This window comes from Nerophis ophidion, linkage group LG01, assembly GCF_033978795.1.
Source record: "Nerophis ophidion isolate RoL-2023_Sa linkage group LG01, RoL_Noph_v1.0, whole genome shotgun sequence".
Classification (NCBI taxonomy): domain Eukaryota; kingdom Metazoa; phylum Chordata; class Actinopteri; order Syngnathiformes; family Syngnathidae; genus Nerophis; species Nerophis ophidion.
The window spans coordinates 86,230,790-86,257,601 of record NC_084611.1 but is presented as its reverse complement, the minus strand read 5'-3'; the positions used below and the strand labels follow the sequence as shown (position 1 = coordinate 86,257,601).

Genomic DNA, 26,812 nt, shown 5'->3' with positions numbered 1-26,812 from the left:
AAAAAGCAGTGAGTACAGTCCCAGCTACAGCTCGATGTGGGGACTGCCGTGTAAATGTCTCACACTCAAACTAACCAGTAAACATGTTTTATGGGTCAAAGCTTAAAAATCACTTAGGACCTCAGAATGGATCTGACTATCATTTAAAAAGGTTTCCCCTTTAGACGACCTGTATTTTGGTCCCCATACTTTCCGAGGTCCCCTAAAGGTGTGTAAACAGAGCGATGTCCCCACTAATTCAGAATTGCCAAAACACACACACACATATACTGGTTATCATTTGGAATGGGGACCAAATTTTTGATCATGACTTGTTGGAACCACCCTTTCTACAGGTTGTGGCGGCATAAAAAAAAGTAGGTAAAATGTCCACTGCCCAGTTAGCTCATACACGTCTTTAAAACTAATCAGTAAACATGTTTTATGGGCCAAAGCTTAAAAATCACGTAGGCATCTTCAGAATGGAACTGACTATCATTTATTAAGGTTTACCTGTTTTTTGGTCCCCATGCCGTCAGAAGTCCCCTAAAGGTGACTGTGTAAACAGAGCGATGTCCCCATTAAGTAAGAATTGCCAAAACAGAGTGATGTCCCCACTAAGTCCGAATTGCCAAAACACACACACACCCTCCTGACGGTCACAAGATGAGAGGCCCACATGACGTCCTCCACGGGGCTGCCTTTCATCGCCGCCAACCAGGGGGTCTTGTGATTTGTTCCAACCTCCTACCACGTCCAAAACCACGCCCTCCTTCCCACAGGTCACACGCTTCGCCTTAGTGAGGAATGTTCAGTGGCGTCGAGGTTTTACTTCCCCAGAGCGGCAGGTGACTCTTTGATGGTCCTCTTGTCTGTGGGGTTGGACACAGATCCGTCTCAAGCGCCCTGTGGCTAAAGTAGAAAAGGAAGCCGGAAGTAAGACTGAATGAAGTTTGGCTGCAGGTGCGGTTTCAGGGACTTAAAACCATAGGGTTTTTCCCCCAGGTTGCCAACACTCGGGGCGTGGTCAATATGACATCATTTTATCATTCACATCATCTGGGATGATGCATGTATTCTTTAAAAAAGGCTTAAAAACGCCATAAATGATTTTAAAAACAAATACCGTATTTCCTTGAATTACCACCGGGGCGCTAATTAATTTAAAACCTCTTCTCACTCGGGCGCTTACCAAAGGCATGCGGTAAATTTAGGCCTGCACTTAAAAATTTGAGTGTGATGTAAAGATACCATCATGAAAAGCACATTTAATTTAAAAAAAAAAAAAACATTATTATGGTCTTACCTTTACTTATGAAGTGAAGTGAATTATATTTATATAGCGCTTTTCTCTAGTGACTCAAAGCGCTTTACATAGTGAAACCCAATATCTATGTTACATTTAAACCAGTGTGGGTGGCACTGGGAGCAGGTGAGTAAAGTGTCTTGCCCAAGGACACAACGGCAGTGACTAGGATGGCAGAAGCGGGGACCGAACCTGCAACCCTCAAGTTGCTGGCACGGCCGCTCTACCAACCGAACTGTACCGCCTTTTGCTTTGCATAGTAGAGTTTTAACTCGCACTTACAGATGTAGCGACCAACTGTAGTTACTGACAGTGGTTTTTCTGAGGTGTTCCTGAGCCCATGTGGTGATATCCTTTACAGACTGATGCAGTACCGCCCGAGGTATTGAAGGTCACGGGCATTCAATGTTAGTTTTCGGCCTTGCCGCTTACGTGCAGTGATTTCTCCCAGATTCTCTGAACCTTTTGATGTTATTGCGGACCGTAATGTCATCATTGCAATAGCTTGTTGAGAAAATTCGATCTTAAACTGTTGGACAATTTTCTCACGCATTTGTTGACAAAGTGGGCACCCTCGCCCCGTCCTTGTTTGCGAACGACTGAGCATTTATTGGAAGCAGGTTTGACACCCAATCATGGCACCCACCTGTTCCCAATCAGCCTCTTCACCTGTGGGATGTTCCAAGTAAGTGTTTGATGAGCATTCCTCGAATTTCTCAGTCTCTTTTTTGCCACTGCTGCCAGCTTTTTTGGAACACATGGCAGCCATCAAATTCCAAATGAGCTAATATTTGCCAAAAAATAACAAAGTTTACCAGTTTGAACGTTAAGTATCTCGTCTTTGCAGTCTATTCAATTGAATATAGGTTGAAAAGGATTAGCAAATGTTTGTATTCTGTTTTTATTTACCATTCACACAACGTGCTAACTTCACTGGTTTGGGGTTTTGTACCTATACAGTCATATATAGGTGTTTAAATGTTTTTATGTTTATATATATTTATTTACAGTACATATATATATACGGGTTCCCAGGACCACCAAGGAAGGACATGACTTTGAGCAGTTTGACTTTGTTTATTTTCAATAAACACCTCAGGTCGCTTTTCCGCTCCTCTTTTCCGCTGGCTCGTCGTCTGTCTTCGGCTTTCCTCCTCTCTCGCTTTCTTTGCATCAGCTGCACTCCTGCTTCTTCCAGTCTCTCCGCCTCTCTACCCGACATTCACGGCTGCCGCCCTTTTAACCACTGCGAGAGGATTGCATGATTGTATCCAGGTGTGCGATCCTGTGGCGTCGCTCCCGGTACATCTCGCCGCTCGCTCGCCATCTCCGCCTCCTCGCCGCCATCTTGGGCCGGGCTCCAGCGTTCCCTGCCGCTCTGTCGGACCGTCCGGTCCGCCTCTCCACAATATACATAAATATTCACATAGTGTCGTTTAAATATCTTTACAGGATACTTAGCTACAAAAGCAGCGCACAAACACTCTAATTGACTTAGCGCCATGTTTTTTTTTTTGTTTTTCACAAAGCCAATGTTTGTTGTGCATGTGAAGGACAAACTCCAGCGTCTCAAAGGACGTCTGGACTGAAGCAGGACGTGAAGAAAAGTAATCGAATCCCCCCCCCCCCCCCCCCCCGCCCTTCTCTGATCATGTGACAGCAAAGACAATTGGCAGCCAGAAGGGTTTTTTTATTTTATTTTATTTATTTACTTATTTTTAACCCGACCAAGTTGTTTTTTTTCTGTCACTGAAACAGGCAGAGAATCAAAAGCGGAAGGAAGTTCTAGAAGAATCGTCTCTGGTGGCGACTTTATGTCCCGGTTGAGTTGAGCGAGGAAATGAAAGCATGTCACATCTCACAAAAAATGCTGGAAGGTGAAGGGAACATCGAGAAGAACCAACGCTAACTGTTAGCATGTTAAAATTAGCATATTAGCATGCTAGCTTTTGAGCTAATTTTGCAGGCGTACACCTCCGAGTAAGTTGCCTGGCGCACGCTAGTGTCAGCAGTCTAGCTTTTTTTTGGTATTTGACACACGCTAACTGTTAGCATGTTAAAATTAGCATATTAGCATGCTATCTTTTTAGCTCATTTTGCAGGTTTACACCTCCTAGGTTGGTGCTTGGCGCACGCTAGTGTCAGCATTTTAGCTTATTTTGGTATTTGACACACGTTAACTGTTACCATGCTAAAATTAGCATGCTAGCTTTTTAGCTCGTTTTGCAGGTGTACACCTCCGAGCAAGTTGCTTGGCGCACGCTAGTGTCAGCAGTCTAGCTTTTTTTTTTGGTATATGACACACGCTAACTGTTAGCACGCTAAAATTAGCATATTAGCATGCTATCTTTTTAGCTCATTTTGCAGGTTTACACCTCCAAGGCTGGTGCTTGGCGCACGCTAGTGTCAGCATTTTAGCTTATTTTGGTATTTGACACATGTTAACTGTTACCATGCTAAAATTAGCATGCTAGCATTTTAGCTCGTTTTGCAGGTGTACACCTCCGAGGCTGGGGCTTGGCGCACGCTAGTGTCGGCATTGTAGCTTTTTTTGGTATTTGACACAGGCTAACTGTGACTGTAGCATGCTAACACTAAAATGTTAGCTTTTTGGCTCATTTTGCAGGTGTACACCTGCGAGTCTGGTGCTTGACACATGGTAGTTTTAGTATTCTAGCTTTTTTTGGTATTTGACCCACGCTAACTGTTACCATGCTAAAATTAGCATATTAGCATGCTAGCATTTTAGCTCGTTTTGCAGGTGTACACCTCTGAGGCTGGGGTTGGCGCACGCTAGTGTCAGCATTCTAGGTTTTTTTGGTATTTGACACAGGCTAACTGTGACTGTAGCATGCTAACACTAGCATGTTAGCTTTTTAGCTCATTTTGCAGGCGTACACCTCCGAGTCTGGTGCTTGACACATGGTAGTTTTAGCATTCTAGCTTTTTTGGTATTTGACCCACGCTAACTGTTAGCATGTTAAAATTAGCATATTGACATGCTAGTATTTTAGCTCATTTTGCAGGTGTACGCCTCTGAGTCTGGTGCTTGGCGCACGCTAGTGTCAGCATTCTAGCTTTTTTTGGTATTTTACCCACACTAACTGTTAGCATGCTAAAATGAGCATATTGGCATGCTAGCTTTTGAGCTCATTTTGTAGGTGTACACCTCTAAGTCTGGTGCTTGGCGCACGCTAGTGTCAGCATTCTAGCTTTTTTTGGTATTTGACACACGCTAACTGTTACTGTAGCATGCTAACACTAGCATGTTAGCTTTTTACCTCATTTTGCAGGCGTACACCTCCGAGTCTGTTGCCTGGCGCACGCTAGTGTCAGCAGTCTAGCTTTTTTGGTATTTGACACACGCTAACTGTTAGCATGCTAAAATTAGCATATTAGCATGCTATCTTTTTAGCTAATTTTGCAGGTTTACACCTCCAAGGTTGGTGCTTGGCACACACTAGTGTCAGCATTCTAGCTTTTTTTGGTATTTGACACCCGTTAACTGTTACCATGCTAAAATTAGCATATTAGCATGCTAGCATTTTAGCTCGTTTTGCAGGTGTACACCTCCGAGGTAGGGGCTTGGCGCACGCTAGTGTCAGCATTCTAGCTTTTTTTGGTATTTGACACACGCTAACTGTTACTGTAGCATGCTAACACTAGCATGTTAGCTTTTTAGGTCATTTTGCAGGCGTACACCTCCGAGTCTGGTGCTTGGCGCATGCTAGTGTCAGCATTCTAGCTATTTTTGGTATTTGACCCACGCCAACTGTTAGCTTGCTAAAATTAGCATATTGGCCTGCTTGCTTTTGAGCTCATTTTGCAGGTGTACGCCTCCAAGGGAGGTGCTTGGCGCACGCTAGTGTCAGCATTTTAGCTTTTTTTGGTATTTGACACATGCTAACTGTTAGAATGCTAAAATTAGCATATTAGCATGCTAGCTTTTTAGCTTTTTTTGCAGGTGTACGCCTCCAAGTCTGAAGCTTGGCGCACGCTATAGTCAGCATTCTAGCTTTTATGGTATTTGACACATGCTAACTGTTAGCATGCTAAAATTAGCATATTAGCATGGTTGCTTTTATCATGCATTTTGCAGGTGTACGTGAGGCTACCTTGTTCTGACATTGTACGCAGGCATGACGTTGTCAGGTTCAAACATCGACGACGTCTATTAACCAAGACAAGAAGCAAAGAATTAAACAGGGACAAAATTAAATTTGGCTTAGTGAGGAGAAACGTGTACATCTGTACCCTTGCACATGTGTCATTACGCTCTGCCAAAAGATTCCACGCCTCCTTTTTTTATGTGGACCTTCCCCGACCACATGGCAACAGCTCCTTTCAAAGGGAATGGGGTCATAAATAACTATCGCCTTTGATTACAAAACAGTTCAAAAGAAAAGGTTGGTTCAAAAAAGAGGTCGTAAAAGAGTTAAAAAAAAGAGGTTCGTAAAAGAGTACAAAAAAGCGGTGCCTGGAGGGGAGTCAGGCCCTGCTTCCGCTCCGCTTTGTAGTTCTTGTGTCAAGACAATATCTTTCTGTTGATTACAATACATGAAAGAAACACAACACCTTTCATGTTACTTTCCATCGTACACGATAGAAGTATACACCAAAAAGTAAAATGTCTCGGTATATGACACCTACCGTTAGCGTGCTAAAATTAGCATGTTAGCTTTTTAGCTGATTTTACAGGTGTACACGTCAGAGTCTGGTACTTGACACATGCTAATGTTAGCATACTACCTTTTTTGTCATTTTTTGCATGCTAACTGTTGACATGCTAACAGTGCATTGGCGTGCAAGTTTTTGCTATGTTAATTAATTGCTAACATGCTATACACCTAAGAATCGTATGTTTTGGTAAATGACACATACTGTTAACATGCTAACATTAGCATTCTACTTTTTTTTTCCAGATTTTGCAGGTATACACCTGAAAGTCATATGTCTCGGTACATGACACATACCGTTAGCGTGCTAAAATTAGCATGTTAGCTTTTTAGCTGATTTTACAGGTGTACACGTCAGAGTCTGGTACTTGACGCATGTTAATGTTAGCATACTACTTTTTTGTCATTTCTTGCATGCTAACTGTTGGCATGCTAATATTAGCGCATTCGCATGCTAGTTTTTGTTATCTAGTCAATTGCTAACATGCTATACACCTAAGACTAGTATGTTTTGGTAAATGACACATACTGTTAGTATGCTAACATTAGCATTGTACTTTTTTTTCAGACATTGCAGGTATACAGCTAAAAGTCATAGGTTTCGGTACATGACACATACCGTTAGCGTGCTAAAATTAGAATGTTAGCTTTTTAGCTGATTTTACAGGTGTACATGTCAGAGTCTGGTACTTGACACATGCTAATGTTAGCATACTACCTTTTTTGTCATTTCTTAAATGCTAACATTAGCGCATTGGTATGCAAGTTTTTGTTATGCTAGTCAATTGCTAGCATGCTATACACCTAAGAATAATATGTTTTGGTACATGACTCATACTGTTAGCATGCTAACATTAGCATTCTAGCTTTTTTTTCAGATTTTGCAGGTATACACCTAAAAGTCATATTTTTCAGTATATACCACTTACCGTTAGCATGCTAAAATTAGCATGTTAGCTTTTTAGCGGATTTTACAGGTGTACACGTCAGAGTCTGGTACTTGATGCATGCTAACGTTAGCATACAACTTTTTTGTAATTTCTTGCATGCTAACTGTTGGCATGGTATCATTAGCGCATCGGCGTGCAAGTTTTTGTTATGCTAGTCAATTGCTAGCATGCTATACACCTAGGAATCATATGTTTTGGTACATGACACATACTGTTAGCATGCTAACATTAGCATTCTAGCTTTTTTTTTCAGATTGTGCAGGTATACACCTAAAAGTCATATGTTTCGGTGCACGACTCATACCATTAGCGTGCTAAAATTAGCATGTTAGCTTTTTAGCTGATTTTAAAGGTGTACACGTCAGAGTCTGGTACTTGACGCATGCCAATGTTAGCATACTACTTTTTTTGTCATTTCTTGCATGCTAACTGTTGGCATGCTAACATTAGCGCATCAGCGTGCTAGTTTTTGTTATACATTTTTCAAGTATACACCCAAGTGTTGTACATTTGGTTACTGTTAGCATTTCTTTCTAATTTCATGGCTATCATTGTTGTTTTCAACACAAATTTTTATCAACGCAGTCACCATGAACTCTAGTCAATTGCTAACATGCTATACACCTAAGAATCATATGTTTTGGTACATGATACATACTGTTAGCATGCTAATATTAGCATTCCAGATTTTTTTTAAATTTATTTTGCAGGTATACACCTGAAAGTCATATGTTTCGGTACATGACGCATACTGTTCGCGTGCTAAAATTAGCATGTTAGCTTTGTAGCTCATTTTTCAGGTGAATTTGTCAGTGTCTGGTACTTGACCTATGCTAATGTTAGCATACTACTTTTTTGTATGAACATGTACTGAACTGTGCAATCTACTAATAAAAGTTTCAAACATTCAATCAATGTCATTCCATGCTTGACAACTATGGGCATGCTAACATTAGCGCATTAGCATGATATTTTTTGTTATGCATTTGGCAAGTATACACCCAGTTGTTGTACATTTTGTTACTGTTGGCATTTCTTTCTAATACCTTGGCTATCATTGTCATTTTCAACACGTACTGTTAGCATGCTAACATTAGCGCATTAGCATGATAATTTTTGTTATGCTTTTCTCAAGTATACACCCAAGTGTTGTACATTTTGTTACTGTTAGCATTTTTTTCTAATACCTTGGCTATCATTGTCATTTTCAACACATACTGTTAGCATGCTAACATTAGCATTGTAGATTTTTTTTTTTTTAATTTTGCAGGTATACACCTGAAAGTCATATGTTTCGGTACATGACGCACACTGTTCGCGTGCTAAAATTAGCATGTAAGCTTTGTAGCTCATTTTTCAGGTGAATTTGTCAGTGTCTGGTACTTGACCTATGCTAATGTTAGCATACTACTTTTTTTTTATGAATATGTACTGAACTGTGCAATCTATTAATAAAAGTTTCAATCATTCAATCAATTTGTCATTCCATGCATGATAACTATGGGCATGCTAACATTAGCGCATTAGCATGATAGTTTTTGTTATGCATTTGGCAAGTATACACCCAACTGTTGTACATTTTGTTACTGATGGCATTTCTTTCTAATACCTTGGCTATCATTGTCATTTTCAACACATACTGTTAGCATGCTAACATTAGCATGTTAGCTTTTTGCAGGTATACAACTCAGAGTCTGGTACTTCACGCATGCTAATGTTAGCATTATAACTTTTTGGTCATTTCATGCATATTAGTTTGCTGGCTTTTGTTCAGCATTTTGCAGGTATACTTCCAAGTGTTGTACATTTTGTTACTAGACCCTTTCTTGCCGGGTTGAGGGTGGGGGGGGGGGGGGGGGGGGTGGAGAAAGCCGAGGACAACAGAGGCGATGATGCAACCGCTCTATAAATAGTGCCGCCTCGGCGCCCTTGCCGCCCCTAACCCTTCCCTCCGCCAATCACATCCCCGCCGCACGTCTTTTCTTCACGGGCCCTTCTTAATGAATAAGGTTGCCTGGAAATGTCCTCCAGTCCTTCACCATGCGACGCGGGTGTAAAGTGGGGCGGGGCCTGCGGGGCAAGGAGGACTCTAGTCCAGGGATGCCTTGTGTTGGTAGCATGATTGGCAGCTGATGCGAGTGCAAACTATTTTCCATGGATGGGACCGTTCATAGTTGAAACGATACGGTAGCCTGGGACGCTATTTCGGTACCAATTTTTGGTATTTTTGCCATATTAATACAATTATTTATTATTGCAACGTTATATCAAGTATGACATTAAGTTTCTGTCAGGTTCAAACACTGATGACATTTATTAAACAAGACAAGAAGCAAGGAATCAAACAGAGACAAAATAAAATTTGGCTCAATTGAGGAGAGACGTCCGGACTGTACTTTTTGTACAAGTCCGGGCGGTATAGCTCGGTTGGTAGAGCGGCCGTGTCAGCAACTTGGGGGTTGCAGGTTCGATACCCACTTCCGCCGTCCTAGTCACTGCCGTTGTGTCCCTGGGCAAGACACTTTACCCACCTGCTCCCGGTGCTACCCACATTGGTTTAAATGTAACTTAGCTATTGGGTTTCACTATGTAAAGCGCCTTGAGTCACTAGAGAAAAGCGCTATATAAAAACATAATTCGCTTTTTGTACAGTCTCCATCACGCTCCCGGCGAAAGATTGTACGCCTCCTCTTTTATTTGGACTTTCCCAGATTTCATGGCAACAGCTGTTTCTAAGGGAAGGGGGTCATAAACAGCCATCGCCTTTGATTAGTTCGGTTCCCGGATCACATCTTTACTCTGTTTTTGAGTCCTTTTTTGGTTTTTTGATTATTTTTGGACTCTTCCGACCCTTTAGTTCCTGTGTGCACTCCCTGTTTTGGTTACCATGGTTACTTGATTTGTCCACCTGTTTCCTTACGCACACCTGTTGGCAATTGTTACTTTAGTATTTATACCTGCCTGCTACCATTCTTGGTTCGTCACTTGCTTTACGCAACACGCACGTTTTGGTTATATAGTTCTTTTTGGCTTGCTAAATCCCGTCTTTTTTTGGACAGTTTTGGACTCTCTGCTAATATTAGCATTAGCATTCTGTGCGTAGGCACGCACTTTTTTTTCTGTTTGCACCAGTGTTCTTTTATCTTTTGTATATTAAAATCAGCTCTTAGCTGAAATCCTGCCTGTCTGGTCCCATTGCATCCTGGGGTGATACCTTCGCGACAAGTTCAAAGAAAAGGTCGTAAAACAGTTCAAAGAAGAGGTCCCTGGAGGGGAGTCAGGTCCTGCTTCCTCTTCGCTTTTGTAGATCTCGGGTCAAGACAATATGTTTCTGTGGATTACAATACATGACCTTCATGTCGCTTCCCATCCTACACAGTGGCGTTTTACAAGCTTTCTTCTTGGTAGGCAACACAAAGTTTTGTGGTAACTTGGATAGAATTATTCTAACAGTTGCAAGTCCAAATCCTCAGATGGCAGTAGTATGTTTTATCTTCGTTGCGCCCTACAAAGTGTTTACACTGTAAGTGTTTATATATTTATTTATTTTTATTTTTATTTTATAGCAATTGTCCGTTTTAGTGCGCCCGAAAATAACCCGTGTTGTTAACTGTTGTGGTTCTATTTGGGGGGGTATAGCTCGGTTGGTAGAGCGGCCGTGCCAGCAACTTGAGGGTTGCAGGTTCGAATCCCGCTTCCGCCATCCTAGTCACTGCCCTTGTGTCCTTGGGCAAGGCACTTTACCCACCTGCTCCCAGTGCCCACCCACACTGGTTTAAATGTAAAAAAAAAAGATATTTGGGTTTCACTATGTAAAGCGCTTTGAGTCACTAGAGAAAAAGCGCTATATAAATATAATTCACTTCACTTCAATTAAAAAAAGTTGTCTATTTCCAGGAGTGAATAAACAACTTTTCAAACTTCCGCACTTATCTACCGGGTTTTGAAACGATTCCACCATCAACGCATTCCACACCTTTTAAAGTTCTAAAAAGTCCCGTTTTTCACAAATTTCCAAATTTTCCACTACTTCTCCCGCATTTTTCAACAATTTCAACAAATCTACTATGAATGAAATTATTCATAACAATCTATTTTTCATTTCCCACGTTTCCTAACTTTTATTCTCTAGTGTTGCTACATTCCGCATTTTTCAACCGATTCAAACTGTTCCAAATTCAAAATGCTCCTCGGTAATGTTAGCCAATTGCTAACATGCTAAAATTATCAAGCTTGTTCTGTATCTAACTTTGCAGGCATACACTCCAGAGTCATCAGTTTTGGTGCATGACGCATACTGTTAGCATGCTAACATTAGCATGTTAGCTTTTTGGCCACTTTTACTAGCATGCACCTCAGAGTCTGGTCTTTGAAGTAAGCTAATGTTAGCATTGTCAGGTTCAAACACCGATGACATCTATCAAACAAGACAAGACGTAAAGGAAATCAAACAGAGACAGGATTCAATTTAGTCCCCACACCGCTCTGACGAGGGAGTTCCACGCCTCCTCTTTTATTTGGGCCTTTTCTGACTACATAGCATTATTACATTACGCAGCCGCTTCTAAGGGGAGGTGGTCATAAACAGCTCTTGCACTCGGTCATAAACAGTTCAAAGAATCTGCCTGGAGTTGCGACAGGTCTGCTCCCTCTACGCTTTGTAGATGTCGGGTCAGGACAAGGTCTTCGTGTTGCTGTCAATAGATCAAAGAAACCGACACCTCCGTGTCGCATCCCATCGCACACAGTGGAGTTTTACAAGCCTTTTGCCTGATAAGATAAAAGACAGCTTTTTTCTGCTCGCAGGGCAAACTCAAAGTTGTGTGATAACTTATATCCAATTATTTTGACAAGCATGTTAGCTTTTTAGCTAATTTTAACAGGCATACACATCAGATTCTAGTCTTTGACGCTTGCTAATGTTAGCATGTTAGCCTTTTGGCTGATTTTACAGGCATGCACCTTAGAGTCTGGTCTTTGATGCATGCTAATTTTAGCGTGTTAGCTTTTGGGCCAATTTTACAGGCATACACCTCAGAGTCTAGTCTTTGACGCATGCTAATTTTAGCATGTTCGCTTTTTGACCCATTTTACGGGCATACACCTCAGAGTCTAGTCTTTGACGCATTCTAATTTTAGCATGTTTGCTTTTTGGCCCATTTTACAGGCATACACCTCAGAGTCTAGTTTTTGACGCATGCTAATGTTAGCATGTTTGCTTTTTGGCCCATTTTACAGGCATACACCTCGGAGTCTGGTCTTTGCTGAATGCTAATGTTAGGATGTTAGCTTTTGGGCCAATTTTACAGGCATACACCTCAGAGTCTAGTCTTTGACGCATGCTAATTTTAGCATGTTCGCTTTTTGACCCATTTTACGGGCATACACCTCAGAGTCTAGTCTTTGACGCATGCTAATTTTAGCATGTTTGCTTTTTGGCCCATTTTACAGGCATACACCTCAGAGTCTAGTTTTTGACGCATGCTAATGTTAGCATGTTTGCTTTTTGGCCCATTTTACAGGCATACACCTCGGAGTCTGGTCTTTGCTGAATGCTAATGTTAGCATTTTAGATTTTGGGCCAATTTTACAGGCATACACCTAAGAGTCTGGTTCTTGACCCATGCTAATGTTAGCATCTTAGCTTTTTGGCCAATTTTACAGGCATACACCTCAGAGTCTGGTCCTTGACCCATGCTAATGTTAGCATCTTAACTTTTTGGCCAATTTCACAGGCATACACCTCAGAGTCTGGTCTTTGCTGAATGCTAATGTTAGCATTTTAGATTTTGGGTCAATTTTACAGGCATACACCTCTGAGTCTGGTGTTTGCTGAATGCTAATGTTAGCATGTTAGCTTTTGGGCCGATTTTACGGGCATACACCTCAGAGTCTGGTCCTTGACCCATGCTAATGTTAGCATCTTAACTTTTTGGCCAATTTCACAGGCATACACCTTAGAGTCTGGTCTTTGATGCATGCTAATGTTAGCATTTTAGATTTTGGGCCAATCTTACAGTCATACACCGCAGAATCTGGTCGTTGACCAATGCTAATGTTAGCATCTTAGCTTTTTGGCCAATTTAAAGGCATACACCTGGTCTTTGCTGAATGCTAATCTTAGCATTTTAGATTTTGGGCCAATTTTACAGTCATTCACCTCAGAGTCTGGTCCTTGACCCATGCTAATGTTAGCATCTTAACTTTTTGGCCAATTTCACAGGCATACACCTTAGAGTCTGGTCTTTGATGCATGCTAATTTTAGCGTGTTAGCTTTTGGGCCAATTTTACAGGCATACACCTCAGAATCTGGTCCTTGACCCATGCTAATGTTAGCATCTTAGCTCTTTGGCCAATTTTACAGGCCAACAACTTAGAGTCTGCTGTTTGCTGAATGCTAATGTTAGCATTTTAGATTTTGGGCCAATCTTACAGTCATACACCGCAGAGTCTGGTCGTTGACCCATGCTAATGTTAGCATCTTAGCTTTTTGGCCAATTTTACAGGCATACACCTCAGAGTCTGGTCTTTGACGCATGCTAATGTTAGCATGTTAGCTTTTTGGCCACTTTTACAGGCATACACCTCAAAGTCTGGTCTTTTACGCATGCTAATGTTAGCATAATAGCCTTTTTGTTATTACACACTTGCTAAGTGACATCCCTGCCTGTCCAAAAACAAAGAACGTTAGCCCGTCCATGAGCGTTAACACAGGATGAGTGTGAAAAAGTTTCCATTCATGAGCACTGCAGATTTTTGTGCGTTTGTCCTTTTGTGTCGCTGTCATTCAGGACACAAAGGCGCACACGCAGCTGTGTAAACGACACTACAAGGGCACGAGCACAGGGACGTGTGGCTGTTCCACCACTACTGTGCATCACGTAAAAATGTGAGAAAATCTATTTTTCCCTTAAAGTTGGGAGCATAGAATGATGCAAAATGTAACTGTGGAGGAGCGATCACATTATATAAATGGCATGTAATTATTTTGAGAATCAGTTTAAAGTCTTTAAATGCTTTTTTTTTAATTATGAAAGTAAATGTTTTGTAATCTAAAAGTATTTGGAATGTAACTGTGGAGCAGCGATCGCATTAAATAAATGGTATGTATTTAGATCTTGTGGATTAGTTTCAAGTCTAAATGCTTATTATTCTGAAGGTATGTCAAATGTAACTGGGGAGGAGTGATCGCATTAATCGCATAATACATCTTTATTGTTGTTTTGTGGATGAATGTGTAGCCTTTGTGGCTTTTTATTATGAATGTATGTACAATTTAACTGTAGAGGAGCAATTGCAATGTTTAAATGGTATTTTTCCTTTAGATTTTGTGTTTTTGTTTGAGGTTTTTTTAGATGCTTTATATTTTTAAAGTATGCTAAATGTATCTGTGGAGGAGCGATCGCATTACATGGATGGCATGTTATTATTTAGACTTTGAGAATCCGTTTAAAGTCTTTAAATGCTTTTTTAATTATGAAAGTGAATAGTTTCTGATCCAAAAGTACGTAAAATGTAACTGTGGAGGAGTGATCGCATTAAAAAAAATGCATGTATTTAGATCTTGTGGATTAGTTTCAAGTCTAAATGTTTCTTTTCTTGAAAGAATGTGAAATATAACTGGGGAGGAGCGATCACATTAATTGCATAATACATCTTGATTGTTGTTTTTTTTTATTAATTTGTAGTCTTTATTGCTTTTTATTATGAAAGTATGTAAATTGCAACTGAAGAGGAGCAATTGCATTGTTTAAATGGTCTTTTTCCTTTAGACTTTGTGTTTTTGTTTTTAGGTTTTTTAGATGTTTTCTATTTTTAAAGTATGCATAATGCAACTGTGGAGGAGCAATTGCATTAAATAAATGGCATGTCTTTATTTAGACTTTGTGGATCAGTTTAAAGTCCTTGAATGCTTTTTTAAATAAGAAAGTAAATGTTTTTTAATCTAAAAGTACGTATAATGTAACTGTGGAGGAGTGATCGCATTAAAAAGTTTAGCATGTTCGTGAAATATAACTGGGGAGGAGTGATTCCATTAATCGCATAATACATCTTCATTGTTGTTTTTATTAATTTGTAGTCTTTATTGCTTTTTATTATGAAATTATGTAAATTGCAACTGAAGAGGAGCAATTGCATTGTTTAAATTGTGTTTTTCCTTTAGACTTTGTGTTTTTGTTTGAGGTTTTTTAAGTGCTTTCTATTTTTAAAGTATGCTAAATGTATCTGTGGAGGAGCAATCACATTAAATAAATGGCATGCCTTTATTTAGACTTTGTGGATCAGTTGAAAGTCCTTAAATGTTTTTTTAAATAAGAAAGTAAATGTTTTCTAATCTAAAAGTACGTAAAATATAACTGTGGAGGAGCGATTGCATTAAAAAAATGCATGTTTTTAGATCTTGTGGATTAGTTTAAAGTGTAAATGCTTCTTTTTTTGATAGTATGTGAAATATAACTGGGGAGGAGCGATCGCATTGATCGCATAATACATCATTATTGTTGTTGTTTTTTATTAATTTGTAGTCTTTATTGCTTTTTATAATGAAAGTATGTAAATTGCAACTGAAGAGGAGCAATTGCATTGTTTAAATTGTATTTTTCCTTTGGACTTTGTGTTTTTGTTTTGAGGTTTTTTAGATGCTTTCTATTTTTAAAGTATGCATAATGTAAATGTGGAGGAGCAATCGCATTAAATAAATGGCATGTCTTTATTTAGACTTGGTGGATCAGTTTAAAGTCCTTAAATGATTTTTTAAATAAGAAAGTAAATGATTTCTAATCTAAAAGTACGTAAAATGTAACTGTGGAGGAGCGATCGCATTAAAAAAATGCATGTATTTAGATCTTGTGGATTAGTTTCAAGTCGAAATGCTTCTTTTTTGATACTATGTGAAATATAACTGGGGAGGAGCGATCGCATTGATCGCATAATACATCATTATTGTTGTTGTTTTTTATTAATTTGTAGTCTTTATTGCTTTTTATAATGAAAGTATGTAAATTGCAACTGAAGAGGAGCAATTGCATTGTTTAAATGGTATTTTTCCTTTAGACTTTGTGTTTTTGTTTTGAGGTTTTTTAGATGCTTTCTATTTTTAAAGTATGCATAATGTAAATGTGGAGGAGCAATCACATTAAATAAATGGCATGTCTTTATTTAGACTTGGTGGATCAGTTTAAAGTCCTTAAATGATTTTTTAAATAAGAAAGTAAATGTTTTCTAATCTAAAAGTACGTAAAATGTAACTGTGGAGGAGCGATCGCATTAAAAAAATGCATGTATTTAGATCTTGTGGATTAGTTTCAAGTCGAAATGCTTCTTTTTTGATACTATGTGAAATATAACTGGGGAGGAGCGATCGCATTGATCACATAATACATCATTATTGTTGTTGTTTTTATTAATTTGTAGTCTTTATTGCTTTTTATAATGAAAGTATGTAAATTGCAACTGAAGAGGAGCAATTGCATTGTTTAAATGGTATTTTTCCTTTGGACTTTGTGTTTTTGTTTTGAGGTTTTTTAGATGCTTTCTATTTTTAAAGTATGCATAATGTAAATGTGGAGGAGCAATCGCATTAAATAAATGGCATGTCTTTATTTAGACTTGGTGGATCAGTTTAAAGTCCTTAAATGATTTTTTAAATAAGAAAGTAAATGTTTTCTAATCTAAAAGTACGTAAAATGTAACTGTGGAGGAGCGATCGCATTAAAAAAATGCATGTATTTAGATCTTGTGGATTAGTTTCAAGTCGAAATGCTTCTTTTTTGATACTATGTGAAATATAACTGGGGAGGAGCGATCGCATTGATCGCATAATACATCATTATTGTTGTTGTTTTTATTAATTTGTAGTCTTTATTGCTTTTTATAATGAAAGTATGTAAATTGCAACTGAAGAGGAGCAATTGCATTGTTTAAATGGTATTTTTCCTTTAGACTTTGTGTTTTTGTTTTGAGGTTTTTTAGATGCTTTCTATTTTTAAAGTATGCATAATGTAACTGTGGAGGAGCAATTGCATTAAATAAATGGCATGTCTTTATTTAGACTTGGTGGATCAGTTTAAAGTCCTTAAATGCTTTTTTAAATAAGAAAGTAAATGTTTTCTAATCTAAAAGTACGTAAAATGTAACTGTGGAGGAGCGATCGCATTAAAAAAATGCATGTATTTAGATCGTGTGGATTAGTTTCAAGTGTAAGTGCTTCTTTTTTTGAAAGAATGTGAAATATAACTGGGGAGGAGCGATCACATTAATCACATAATACATCTTGATTGTTGTTTTTTTTAATTAATTTGTAGTCTTTATTGCTTTTTAGTACGAAAGTATGTAAATTGCAACTGAAGAGGAGCAATTGCATTGTTTAAATGGTGTTTTGCCTTTAGACTTTGTGTTTTTGTTTGAGGTTTTTTAGATGCTTTCTATTTTTAAAGTATGCATAATGTAACTGTGGAGGAGCAATTGCATTAAATAAATGGCATGTCTTTATTTAGACTTGGTGGATCAGTTTAAAGTCCTTAAAATGCTTTTTTAAATAAGAAAGTAAATGTTTTCTAATCTAAAAGTACGTAAAATGTAACTGTGGAGGAGCGATCGCATTAAAAAAATGCATGTATTTAGATCTTGTGGATTAGTTTCAAGTCTAAATGCTTATAATTCTGAAGGTATGTCAAATGTAACTGGGGAGGAGGGATTGCATTAATTGCAGAATACATCTTTATTGTGGTTTTGTGGATTAATTTGTAGTGTTGGACTACACATGGACTCTGGTGTGGCAGAGACCCAGCAGCTGGTCTCCATGGCCAAAAGGCTCCCTTGAGGCAGATCAAGAAGTCCACCAAAAAGCACCGCAGAGGTCACGAAAGTGCCAGCCCTTGTCACACAGTCCTTTTGCACTAAATTGTAGTGTTTTGAATGCCTTCTATAATAAAAGTGTGTGAAATGTTACTGCGGAGGAGCGATTGCATTACGGCTGGCTATGGCGCTGATGTAAACCTGGGGACCGCAGTGACATAAATGTGTGTGTGATATTCTCACACCGCCATAGTTTCATGATGAGTTCCCCCAGGAGGAGCCTGGCTGGCCTTTGGAGATGGAGATGGAGATGGAGATGTAGATGTAGGTGTAGATGTAGATGTAGATGTAGATGTAGATGTAGATGTGTCCTGGCCGCACGCTCGCCTCCTTCCTGCATCACAGGCGGGAGAGGTGAGGCGGTATCCTAGCAACCGTCTCTTGTTGTCGACTCCATTTTGTGGCCCTGTGTGTGTGTGTGTGTGTGTGTGTGTGTGTGTGTGTGTGTGTGTGTGTGTGTGTGCGCGCGCTCGCCCTCCAGCAGAGTGGAAGCATCAAACATCCACTCATCTTCCTTCTCTCTCTTCTCACGTGCACACAATTCAGCTTTTCATCACAAGTGACACCTTTTTATACACTTTTTATGACATATAACATCTTTTTATACACTTTTTATGACATATGACACATTTTTATAGACATTTTATGACATATGACACCTTTTTATACACTTTTAATGACATATGACACCTTTTTATACATTTGTTATGACATATGACACCTTTTTGTACACTTTTTATGACATATGACACCTTTTTATACATTTGTTATGACATATGACACCTTTTTATACACTTTTTATGACATATGACACATTTTTATATACATTTTATGACATATGACACCTTTTTATACACTTTTAATGACATATGACACCTTTTTATACATTTGTTATGACATATGACACCTTTTTATACACTTTGTATGACATATGACACCTTTTTATACATTTGTTATGACATATGACACCTTTTTATACACTTTTTATGACATATGACACCTTTTTATACACTTTTTATGACATATGACACCTTTTTATACATTTGTTATGACATATGACACCTTTTTATACACTTTTTATGACATATGACACCTTTTTATACACTTTTTATGACATATGACACCTTTTTATACATTTGTTATGACATATGACACCTTTTTATACATTTGTTATGACATATGACACCTTTTTATACACTTTTTATGACATATGACACCTTTTTATAGACATTTTATGACACATGACACCTTTTTATACACTTTGTATGACATATGACACCTTTTTATAGACTTTTTATGACATATGACACCTTTTTATAGACTTTTTATGACATATGACACCTTTTTATAGACTTTTTTATGACATATGACACATTTTTATACATTTTTATGTCATATGACACCTTTTTACAGATTTTTTATGACATATGACACCTTTTTATACACTTTTTATGACATATGACACCTTTTTATACACTTTTTATGGATTATGACATGTTTCTCTTAACTTTTTTTTTAGTACATTAAATGTTTTTATAGACATTTTATCAAATATGACATGATTTATAGACATTATATCAAATATGACATGATTTATAGACATTTTATCAAATATGACATATTTAATATACATTTTATGAAATGTGACATGTTGTTATTGACATTTTATTAGTATTTGAAATGTTTTTATAGACATTTTATGTAATATGACATGTCTTCATATACATGTTGTGAAATATGACATTTTATTGAATATGACACGTTTTATGGACATCTTAGGAAATTTGACACCTTTTTTTGGACAATTTAGGAAATATGACATGTTTTATAGATATTTTATAAAATATTACATGTTTTATAGATATTTTATGAAATATTACATGTTTTTTTTTGACATGGTAGTAGTATATGACATGTTTTTATAGACTTTTTATGAAATATGACTCGTTTTTATAGACATTTTATGAAATATTACATGTTTTTATTGACATGTTATTAATATATGAAATGTTTTATAGACATTTTATGAAATATTTTATGAAAATATTACATGTTTTTATTGACATTTTATTAGTATATGAAATGTTTTTATAGACATGTAATGAAATATTACATGTTTTTATTGAGATGTTATTAGTATATGAAATGTTTTTATAGACATTTTATGAAATATGACTCGAATTTATAGACATTTTATGAAATATTACATGTTTTTATTGACATGTTATTAATATATGAAATTTTTTATAGACATTTTATGAAATATGACTCGAATTTATAGACATTTTATGAAATATTACGTGTTTTGATTAACATGTTATTAATATATGAAATGTTTTGATAGACATTTTATGAAATATGACACATTTTATGGACATTTTTTGATAGACATTTTATGAAATATGACATGTTTTATTGACATTTTATTAGTATATGACATGTTTTATACACATTTTATGTAATATGACATATTTCATACACATTTTATCAAATATGATATGATTTGTAGACATTTTATAAAATTACACGTTTTCATAGACATTTTATGAAATAAGACACGTTTTTCTAGACATTTGATGAAATATTACATGTCTTCATATACATGTTTTAAAATATGACATATTTTTATAGACATTTTATGAAATATGACATGTTTTATTGACATTTTATGAAATATGACACATTTTTATTGACATTTTATGAAATATGACACATTTTTATTGACATTGTATGACATGTTTTATAGACATTTTATGAAAGATGACATGTCTTCATATACATGTTATTAAATATAACATATTTTTATAGACATTTTATGAAAGATGACATGTCTTCATGTACATGTTATTAAATATAACATATTTTTATAGACATTTTATGAAATATGACACCTTTAATATACATTTTATGATTTTTTTTAATTAAAATGTTATGACATATGACATTTTTTTATTGACATTTTATTAGTTTATGAAATGTTTTTATAGACATTGTATGTAATATGACATGTTTTATTGACATTTTTTGACATATGACACGTTTTTATTGACATTTCATTAGTATATGAAATGTTTTGTAGACATTTTATGAAATACGACATATTTTATGCACATTTGATCAAATATGACATGATTTTTAGACATTTCATAAAATGACACGTTTTCATAGACATTTTATGAAATATGACACGTTTGTATTGACATTTTATGACATGTTTTTATAGACATTTTATGAAACATGACATGTTTTTATTGACATTTTATGAAATATGACATGTTTTATAGCCATTTTTATGGAATATGACATGTCTTCAAATACATTTGATGAAATATGTCATTTTTATAGACATTTTATGAATTATGTTAAGTGCCAATGATTGGCATGTTTTATTAACATTTTACGAAATATGACATGTCTTCATAGACATTTTATAAAATATGACATGTTGTATAAACATGTTATGAAATATGACATGTTTTTATTGACATTTAATGACAAATGACGTGATTTTATTAGTACATGAAATGTTTTTATAGACATTTTGTGAAATATGACAAGTTTTATCAACATTTTATGAAATATGACACGTTTTCATAGACATTTTATGAAAAATGACATGTTTGTTTAGACATTTGATAAGATATGACATGTTTTATAGACATTTGATCAAATATGTTATGATTTATAGATACTTCATGAAATGACAAATTTTATAGTCATTTTATCAAATATTACATGTCTTTTTTAGACATGTTGACATGTCTTCATAGACATTTTATGAAACATGACATGTTTTTATAGACATTTGATAAGATATGATATGTTTTATCCATATTTTATGAAATATGACATGTTTTACAGACTTGTTATGAAATACTTCCTAGTTCTAGACAATCCAACAGCAATTACAGTCGGTAATGTTGTATTTCTGTCTCATACCTGTAAGAATCCTGCGTGTGACTGATGCATTAAGGAGTGGGACTATCCAGGACTAGCTGGTTTGTGCTCAAACAAGCACTTGTGAGCAGAGAGTACTGTACCGTGTCTTTTGGACTTGTCAGGTCTTATAGGTCGGTACTGGATTCTTCACTCAGGCTTCAAGTGAGACAAAAAAACCATTCAGGTTTCATGAGTTTGCTTGGTCGGAGATCATTAGTGCAGTAAAAGTCCTTGCCTCCGGACTTCATCCTCCGCTGTCCTTCGTCCGCAGCTCTTCTCCATCGTCATCTTCGGCTGCATCGCCAACGAGGGCTACATCAACCGTCCCAACGAGGTGGAGGAGTTCTGCATCTTCAACCGCAACCAGAGCGCCTGCAACTACGGCGTCTTCATGGGTTCCATGGCCTTCCTGTGCTGCGTGGTCTTCCTGGCCCTGGACATCTACTTCCCACAGATCAGCAGTGTCAAAGACCGCAAGAAGGCGGTGCTGGCCGACATCGGGGTGTCAGGTACTGGTCCTGATCCAGACCTCCACATCACATGTCTTCACATGGAACTACAGGATCTACTGGTCCTGATCCAGACCTCCATATCACATGTCTTCACATAGAACTACAGGATCTACTGCACCTGATCCAGACCTCCACATCACATATCTTCACATGGAACTACATGATCTACTGGTCCTGATCCAGACCTCCACATCACATGTCTTCACGGGATCTACTGGTCCTGATCCAGACCTCCACATCACATGTCTCCACATAGAACTACAGGATCTACTGGTCCTGATCCAGACCTCCACATCACATGTCTTCACATGGAACTACAGGATCTACTGTTCCTGATCCAGACCTCCACATCACATGTCTTCATAGAACTACAGGATCTACTGGTCCTTATCCAGACCTCCACATCACATGTCTTCACATAGAACTAGAGGATCTACTGCACCTGATCTAGACCTCCACATCACATATCTTCACATGGAACTACAGGATCTACTGGTCCTGATCCAGACCTCCACATCACATGTCTTCACGTAGAACTACATGATCTACTGGTCCTGATCCAGACCTCCACATCACATGTCTTCACATGGAACTACAGGATCTACTGGTCCTGATCCAGACCTCCACATCACATGTCTTCACATGGAACTACAGGATCTACTGGTCCTGATCCAGACCTCCACATCACATTTCTTCACATGGAACTACAGGATCTACTGTTCCTGATCCAGACCTCCACATCACATGTCTTCATAGAACTACAGGATCTACTGGTCCTTATCCAGACCTCCACATCACATGTCTTCACATAGAACTAGAGGATCTACTGCACCTGATCTAGACCTCCACATCACATGTCTTCACATGGAACTACAGGATCTACTGGTCCTGATCCAGACCTCCACATCACATGTCTTCACGTAGAACTACATGATCTACTGATCCTGATCCAGACCTCCACATCACATGTCTTCACATGGAACTACAGGATCTACTGGTCCTGATCCAGACCTCCACATCACATGTCTTCACGTAGAACTACATGATCTACTGGTCCTGATCCAGACCTCCACATCACATGTCTTCACATGGAACTACAGGATCTACTGGTCCTGATCCAGACCTCCACATCACATGTCTTCACATGGAACTACAGGATCTACTGGTCCTGATCCAGACCTCCACATCACATGTCTTCACATGGAACTACAGGATCTACTGTTCCTGATCCAGACCTCCACATCACGTGTCTTCACATGGAACTACAGGATCTACTGGTCCTGATCCAGACCTCCATATCACATGTCTTCACATAGAACTACAGGATCTACTGCACCTGATCCAGACCGCCACATCACATATCTTCACATGGAACTACATGATCTACTGGTCCTGATCCAGACCTCCATATCACATGTCTTCACATAGAACTACAGGATCTACTGCACCTGATCCAGACCGCCACATCACATATCTTCACATGGAACTACAGGATCTACTGGTCCTGATCCAGACCTCCATATCACATGTCTTCACATAGAACTACAGGATCTACTGCACCTGATCCAGACCGCCACATCACATATCTTCACATGGAACTACATGATCTACTGGTCCTGATCCAGACCTCCACATCACATGTCTTCACGGGATCTACTGGTCCTGATCCAGACATCCAAATCGCATGTCTGCACATAGAACTACAGGATCTACTGGTCCTGATCCAGACCTCCACATCACATGTCTCCACATAGAACTACAGGATCTACTGGTCCTGATCCAGACCTCCACATCACATGTCTTCACATGGAACTACAGGATCTACTGTTCCTGATCCAGACCTCCACATCACATGTCTTCATAGAACTACAGGATCTACTGGTCCTTATCCAGACCTCCACATCACATGTCTTCACATAGAACTAGAGGATCTACTGCACCTGATCTAGACCTCCACATCACATATCTTCACATGGAACTACAGGATCTACTGGTCCTGATCCAGACCTCCACATCACATGTCTTCACGTAGAACTACATGATCTACTGGTCCTGATCCAGACCTCCACATCACATGTCTTCACATGGAACTACAGGATCTACTGTTCCTGATCCAGACCTCCACATCACATGTCTTCACATGGAACTACGGGATCTACTGGTCCTGATCCAGACCTCCACATCACATGTCTTCACATGGAACTACAGGATCTATTGTTCCTGATCCAGACCTCCACATCACATGTCTTCATAGAACTACAGGATCTACTGGTCCTTATCCAGACCTCCACATCACATGTCTTCACATAGAACTAGAGGATCTACTGCACCTGATCCAGACCTCCACATCACATATCTTCACATGGAACTACAGGATCTACTGGTCCTGATCCAGACCTCCACATCACATGTCTTCACGGGATCTACTGGTCCTGATCCAGACCTCCACATCACATGTCTTCACATAGAACTACATGATCTACTAGTCCTGATGTAGACCTCTACATCATGTCTTCACATGGAACTACAGGATCTACCGGTCCTAATCCAGACCTCCACATCACACGTCTTAACATGGAACTACAGGATCTATTGGTCCTGACGCAGACCTCCACATCACATGTCTTCATATAGAACTACAGGATCTACTGGTCCTGATCCAGACCTCCACATCACACGTTTTCACATGAAACTACAGGATCTACTGGTCCTGATCCAGACATCCACATCACATGTTCACAAAAAGGTCGCCTTGAGGGGAGTCTGGTCCTGCCTCCTCTCCGCTTTGTAGTTCTCGGGTCAAGACAAAATCTTTCAGTTGATTTCAATACATCAAAGAAACAGAACACCTTCATGTTGCTTCCCATCCTACACTGTAGCGTTTTACACAAGCCTTCTTCTCGGTAGGATCAAAGACAGCTTTTGAATTCTCGCCGGGCGAGCCGAACTCAACGCAACACAAAGTTTCGTGATAACTTAGATACAACTATTCAGACAGAAGGGATCCGTGGTTCCTCCTCTGCGTCACGGATCACGTCTCAGTATTCCCTCCCAGGGAATCTAAGTTACTGGTCAATCCCAAGTTCTTTCGATGACATATACGCTGGGTAACAAGGACCATCATGACATATTCAGAATATTAACATTTTTTACTGAAGCTTCAGGAGACCAGCCCACATCAATACAATCATACCAGCATTTCGGGATGGTCTACCATTCAAACGGAAAGAAACTACTTCTTGAATGCCTCCCCCTTCCCCAACACTGACAAGATAAGGAGGGGGGAATCTATCCCTTTCACATTCCAATGTCGAAAACACTACACAGACTGCTGTAGACAGAGACAAAACTGGTATACATTAAAATACTAGTTGCTCTAAACATGACTATGAATAAAGAAAGGACTCTTAAACATATGTGCATTGTCCACACTGGCTTCCTCATTATCTCTAAGGATGACTCGGGAATCTCCTTGAGATTGATACTATTTAGATCATGGGTATCAAACTCTGGCCCGCGAGCCTAATTTGGCCCGCCGTGTAATTTCATTTGGCCCTTGAGGCAATATCAAATTAACATTAGAGCTGGCCCGCCGGTACTATAGTAACACCGCAATCACCGCTAATAGTCATACTTACTCCCGAACTTCAGTGCCCCCTCCCGATAATCACCCGGGAGAACCATTTTCCCGATTTCCACCCGGACAACAATATTGGGGGCGTTTCTTAAAGGCACTGCCTTTAGCGTCCTCTACAACCTATCGTTTGTCCGTTTTTCCTCCATGCAAACAGCGTGCCGACCCAGTCACATAATGTAAGCTGCTCGTAAGCACAAATAAGTGAATGCAAGCCATACTTAGTCAACAGCCATACAGGTCACACTGAGGGTGGCCGTACAAACAACAAATATGCGCCACACACCAAACAAGAATGACAAACACATTTCGGGAGAACATCCGCACCGTAACACAAGATAAACACAACAGAACAAATAACCAGAATCCCTTGCAGCACTAACTCTTCTGAGATGCTACAATATTCACACACCCTGTGGAAAAAGTCAATGTTGATATCAACTTTAGAAGACTGCGAATAGATAAGAGGCATTACATTTTTTCATTGAAATTGTCTTCAATATATAAGTGGTGTGGTCCAACGTTTTATTATTAATCGACGGATTTATCGTCCGCAGCGTTCTGGTCCTTCATGTGGTTTGTGGGCTTCTGCTTCCTGGCCAATCAGTGGCAGGTGACCGACCACGATGACGACCCGCTGAGGGAGGGCGGGGACGCCGCCCGGGCCGCCATCACCTTCTCCTTCTTTTCCATCTTCACCTGGGTGAGTTCCACCTTCCCGCGACCTTCGCCAACGAGTCCCAAGATTCCCAAGCATTTCTTCCACGTCTGTAGAAAGTCTGTTTTTTTTTTTTTTTTTCCTGATCATCGTCGCAAAATGTCGGGTTAAAGTTAAGGAGTTGTGTGGTTTGAGACTGTGGGTGCACCACGGGGCTAGTGACAATGTGTGCGTGTTGGCCGGGTGTTGTTGATGTTTTGGCTTTGTTGAGTAGAAAGTCGATCCATTCGCTCCTGGTTA

At 38.7% G+C, this 26,812-nt stretch overlaps 1 protein-coding gene across 2 annotated transcripts in view; it reads left to right on the top strand.

The window, feature by feature from the left end:
- The window catches only part of LOC133561117 (synaptogyrin-1-like), a 54,079-nt gene that overhangs the window by 13,195 nt on the left and 14,072 nt on the right, over positions 1 to 26,812 (top strand). For both annotated transcript variants that reach the window (XM_061914358.1, XM_061914367.1), the window contains exons 2-3: positions 21,980 to 22,217; positions 26,412 to 26,557. In XM_061914358.1, coding sequence (XP_061770342.1) covers positions 21,980 to 22,217; positions 26,412 to 26,557 — 384 coding nt within the window. The remainder of the gene's footprint in view (positions 1 to 21,979; positions 22,218 to 26,411; positions 26,558 to 26,812) is intronic.